This window comes from Notolepis coatsorum, assembly GCF_963971535.1.
Source record: "Notolepis coatsorum genome assembly, chromosome: 1".
NCBI classification, from domain to species: domain Eukaryota; kingdom Metazoa; phylum Chordata; class Actinopteri; order Aulopiformes; family Paralepididae; genus Notolepis; species Notolepis coatsorum.
The window spans coordinates 12,397,272-12,402,271 of record NC_140165.1 but is presented as its reverse complement, the minus strand read 5'-3'; the positions used below and the strand labels follow the sequence as shown (position 1 = coordinate 12,402,271).

General features: G+C 44.7%; 1 protein-coding gene across 1 annotated transcript in view; it reads left to right on the top strand.

Annotated features, from left to right (window-relative positions):
* LOC311236551 (dedicator of cytokinesis protein 9-like) overlaps nucleotides 1-5,000 on the top strand; it is a gene marked incomplete at its 5' end in the record, with an annotated part of 72,300 nt that overhangs the window by 4,242 nt on the left and 63,058 nt on the right. The window contains 7 exon segments of the mRNA XM_084324230.1: nucleotides 1,048-1,117; nucleotides 2,392-2,517; nucleotides 2,719-2,790; nucleotides 3,849-3,924; nucleotides 3,927-3,994; nucleotides 4,721-4,727; nucleotides 4,730-4,803. Of these exon segments, the coding sequence (XP_084180356.1) occupies nucleotides 1,048-1,117; nucleotides 2,392-2,517; nucleotides 2,719-2,790; nucleotides 3,849-3,924; nucleotides 3,927-3,994; nucleotides 4,721-4,727; nucleotides 4,730-4,803 (493 nt within the window).

The window sequence follows — 5,000 nt, the reverse complement described above, 5'->3', positions numbered from 1 at the left end:
GATCCGCGGGGATCTGAGGCTCCAGAATGAACTCTAGTAACCCCGGCTGGATCAGTGAACTGGAAAATGTGGAGTACCGGATTTTTTTCCCCATTCATTTTCATTGAGTCCATTCCAAAATCACTTATATCATCTGGGAGACGACAGGGGGCGCTTTTTTCCACAGTGATCGTCGGCGCCCCTCGGCTATACTCGGGTAGGCTCGGGTGATGCAATAATTTTTCAGATCGCAAAAAAAAAAAATAAAAATAAAAATCCGAGAAATCTCGTGAGTGGCTAGCAACCACCTATAGGAGGACAGGTGTCGAGCATGAAGTGCCTGCTAGTACCTAGTGACCGATGTTACACATACACACATTCAACAGTACACACTGATACACATTACAGGGATGTTTTCCTTACATGAACTTGCGGTCAGAAATGAGAATGCCAGGTTTTGGTCTATTTTAATGATCCGAGACTGTTCTCATTCCCCACGGGAGCCATTATCCAACCCCCCCCCCCCCTTCTCTCTTTACATTATCCGGAGTCCTTTCTCCTTCTCGTTCGTTAGATATCGTCACCTGTGGCTAACGCACTCCATGTGTGTGTGTGTTTCTACGTGTCTTTGAAGCTCTGTAGGAGCAGTGTTTTTAACGAGGTGTGAGTAGCGACGGCTAACCGTGTGTTTTTATCATCGGTACGTTTGTTCTCTTTTTTTCCTTCTTCTCTGCCTTTCATGTCTCCTTCCTGTTTCTCTTTCTCTGTGTAATTATTTTATTCCGGAAGAAGTGGAGCACGTTCATCCACTCCGGTGGCTGGGATATCTGGGAGCATTTTTGTCTCTTGTTGCTATAAAATTCAGTGGCAGTATTTGATTGATGGGGGCCATTTCTTCCCCTTTGCCCGTACACACATGTGTCTAAATTAAAGGTGCTATAGATAACCATTTTATGTAGAGTGTGGAATAAATGTATTGCTTTTCCCCCAAAAAAGTGATTGATTGATTCATTTATAGTTAAAGACATTTTTAATTATAACTATCCTCTCTCGTCCTGCCGTCTCCAGGGTGATGGTCCACGTCGTGGCCCAGTGTCACGAGGAGGGGCTGGAGCACTATCTGAGGTCCTACGTCAAGGTGCCCGCATTCCATCTCACTTTTACATTTATTTTTAAAGTTGCACTAACTTAAAGGGGAACTATTTTACTATTTCTTACACTATTTGGGCACTTTTACACAATTCCTGTGAGTCTATGGAACACCTCTGTAATATATATATATTTTTTATTCATTGTTTTGTATTTCTAATCAAGTCCTCAAAAACAGCATTTTTCTACCTCAAGATCTCGAGCTGTTTTGAGCCTGGGCTCCAACCACTGTGTGCAGCTCATCATGTACCTGATGCCACACAGCCACATTAACATGCAGCGGTGTCTCTCTGACATCACAAATCATCACATTTTCAGATGACTCAGTTCAGTGAGGGTGAATATTGTGAGAGGAGAATTGGAAGAATGCGCCAATATGAGAATTAGAGACATAGATCATATTAATATAAGTTCACATAGCTAGGAAACAATGCTAAACACTCAAAAAGGCCATTTATAAGATAGTTCCCCTTTAAGAGTTTTTGGATCGTTTTGAAATATGGACAGAGTAGTAGACTCAACCACGTACAAGTGTGCGGAATAAGCACTTATTCTGTGATTGAGTCCACACAAGAGTTGAGTCGTGAAGACTCGACCGCTCAAAATTACTTTCTTATTCCATTATAATTGGACGTTGATGAGTCTCTACACGGTCCTCATTTTCATACTATCCAAAAACTATCCGTAGTTAGCTTAGTTATACAAGTTAAAGTTTGTTTATTAATTGTCATAGTAAAATACAGAATACTTTATCGTGAAAGGCTTTTTTCTGTATGAGCTCCTGGGAGTGTGCTGGATAAAAATAGATAAAAAGTATAAAATAGAAAAAGTTAAAAGTACGTAAACTAAAGTGTTCAGTCAATATACATATATATACAATATACAATACAGTATATAAAAAGAGTAACAGTGAGGTACAATGCAGAAATGGGATGAGGTACAAAACTTAGGGTAAGGTGCAATGAGGTATGAATTTTAGTGCAAATCTCTTTACTAATAAATATAAAGTGTGTTAAAGTGGGTGTTAAGGTGAGTGTTTATTTAAAGTGAGTGTGTACGTGTGGATGTGTGTGCTGTGTGTGTAGATGATGGGTTGTTACATACAGTAGTGTCATTGTCGTTGATCATCCTGATGGCTCCTTCTGGGTCTCTCTGTACTGGCCATGAGATGGCCACTGTCGATGATGTACATTTACATTTAGTCATTTTAGCTGACGCTTTTATCTTTCCTCTTTGACCTCCTGCCTCTCGGCCTCCTCTCAGTTTGTGTTCACGCCGGAGACCTACTCCTGCGCCAGTGTTAAAACCGTCCACGAGGAGCTGGCCAAGGCCATGACGGCCATCCTCAAGCCATCCACTGACTTCCTCACCAGCAACAAGCTGCTGAAGGTAGGTACTCACTAACTACTACCACTACTGCTGCTACATCCTATTATATCAGATCTATGTCACATTCACGGTATGCGTTCCCGTATGTGTGTATATACTGTATTATAAACCCCGTATGTGTGTATATACTGTATTATAAACAGTATGTTGGTAGAGGTATAATTTGTATAATTATGTGTATATTCTGTGTTTGTGTCGCAGTACTCTTGGTATTTCTTTGAAGCTCTGATCAAGTCGATGGCTCAGCGACTCATAGAGAGTGGAAAGGTCAAGGTAGGGATCTCCTCTCCTCTCTTCTCTCCTCTTCTCTCTTCTCTCCTCTTCTCTCTTCTCTTCCCCTCTCCTCTCCTCTTCTCTCTTCTCTTCCCCTCTCCTCTCCTCTTCTCTCTTCTCTTCCCCTCTCCTCTCCTCTTCTCTCTTCTCCTCTCCTCTCTTCTCCTCTCTTCTCTTCTCCTCTCTTCTCTCTTCTTTCCTCTTCTCTCTTCTCTTCCCCTCTCCTCTCCTCTTCTCTCTTCTCCTCTCATCTCTTCTCCTCTCTTCTCTTCTCCTCTCCTCTCCTCTCCTCTCCTTCTCTTCCCCTCTCTTCTCTTCTCTTCGCTTCTCTTCCTCTTCCCCTCTCCTCTCCTCTCTTCTCTTCCCATCTCTTCTCTTCCCTTCTCCTCTCTCTCTTCCCCTCTCCTCTCTTCTCTTCTCTTCCCTCTCCTATCCTCTCTTCCTTCTCGTCCCCTCTCCTCTCTCTCTCTTCTCGTCCCTCTCCTCTCCTCTCTTCTCGTCCCCTCTCCTCTCCTCATCTCTTCTCTTACCCTCTCATCTCCTTTCTCCTTTCTGCTATTTCCTTTATTTGTTATTCCAAGTATGAACCCTTTCCCCCCCTCTCTCTTGCCCCCCCCTCTCTCTCTGTCTCTCTCTCTCTTCTCTTCCCCTCTCATCTCCTCTTCTCTCTTCTCTTCTTATCCCCTCTCATCTCCTTTCTCCTTTTCTGCTCCTTTCCTCTATTTGTTATTCTCATCTCTACTCTCCTTTCCTCTAATCTTCTCCTATTCTGTTCATTATCTTTTTCTTCCCCTCTCCGTTCTGCTGCTCTTCTCTCCTATGTCTGCTCCAAGTATGAACCCTTTCCTCCCCTCTCTCTTGCCCCCCCCCCCGCGCTCTCTCTCTCTCTCTCTCTCTCTCTCTCTCTCTCTCTCTCTCTCTCCTCTCTCTCTCTCTCTCTCTCTCTCTCTCTCTCTCTCTCTCTCTCTCTCTCTCTCTCTCTCTCTCTCTCTCTCTCTCTCTCTCTGTCTCTCTCTCTCTGTCTCTCTCTCTCTCCCCCCCCTCTCTCTCCCCTCCAGCTCTCCAGGAACCAGCGTTTCTCCTCCTCGTTCGCCCACGCTGTGGAGACTCTGGTCAACATGCTGATGCCTCACATCACCAGAAATACAAGGACAACTTGGACGCTGCCCGCAACGCCAACCACAGCCTGGCCGTCTTCATCAAGGTTGGCAAACGCCTCCCAGTCTGGTTGTGTGTGCGTGTGTGTGCATGTGTCTATGTGCGTGTGTGTGTGTATGTGTGTGTGTGTGTATGTGTGTAATGTATGTGTGTATGTGTGTGTGGTTGGGTGTGTATGTGTGTTTGTGTGTGTGTGTGTTTGTGTGTCTGTGGGTTGGGAGGGGGGGGGGTGTCAAGATTTCTTTCTCATGACCTCAGAACTATAAATCACTAGCTTGCTGAAGTCAAGCAAAAAAGACTCACACACAATACACAAGCTTTGTAACACACATGTTAATAGCAATCTAGAGTCTAACCTAGATTGCCATTAATAAACACTACCGTTGTTTTTGACTGATCGATGAGCTCAGTTTTGTATATTGCCTGCCGTGTGCTCAAAACCAACTTAACCCTTTCACTCCCTCACTACAGAAGGTTAACCTTTCACTACCACACTACAGACCATCTGTAGTGTGGTTGTGAAAGGGTTAAACCTTTGTCGTGTGGCAGTGAAAGGGTTAACCCTTTGTCCGTGCGGCAGTGAAAGGGTTAACCGTCTGTTGTGTGGTTGTGAAAGGGTTAAACCTTTGTTGTGTGGCAGTGAAAGGGTTAACCCTTTGTCGTGTGGCAGTGAAAGGGTTAACTTCTGTATTGTCGCAGTGAAAGGGTTAACCCTTTGGTAGTGTGGTGGTGAAAGGGTTAATAACTAAGCACACTGTCTCCGTTCGCCCAGCGCTGCTTCACTTCATGGACCGAGGCTTCGTCTTCAAGCTGATCAACAACTACATGAACTGCTTCATACCCGGAGACCCCAAGGTGAACAGGCTGTGGCAGCGTGGCGCCCCCTACAGGTCTTGTCCTCTGTGGTCGCTGTTTCATTCTGCTAACAACTGAACACGTGGAGTAAAAACCAGGCCAAAAAGCCTTGCTGAGAACGCGTGCTTGCTTATGTTTACGTTGACAACAAAGTCTTGGGTCATCTTCTATAAGACCAAACAGAGGGATGGATTGCC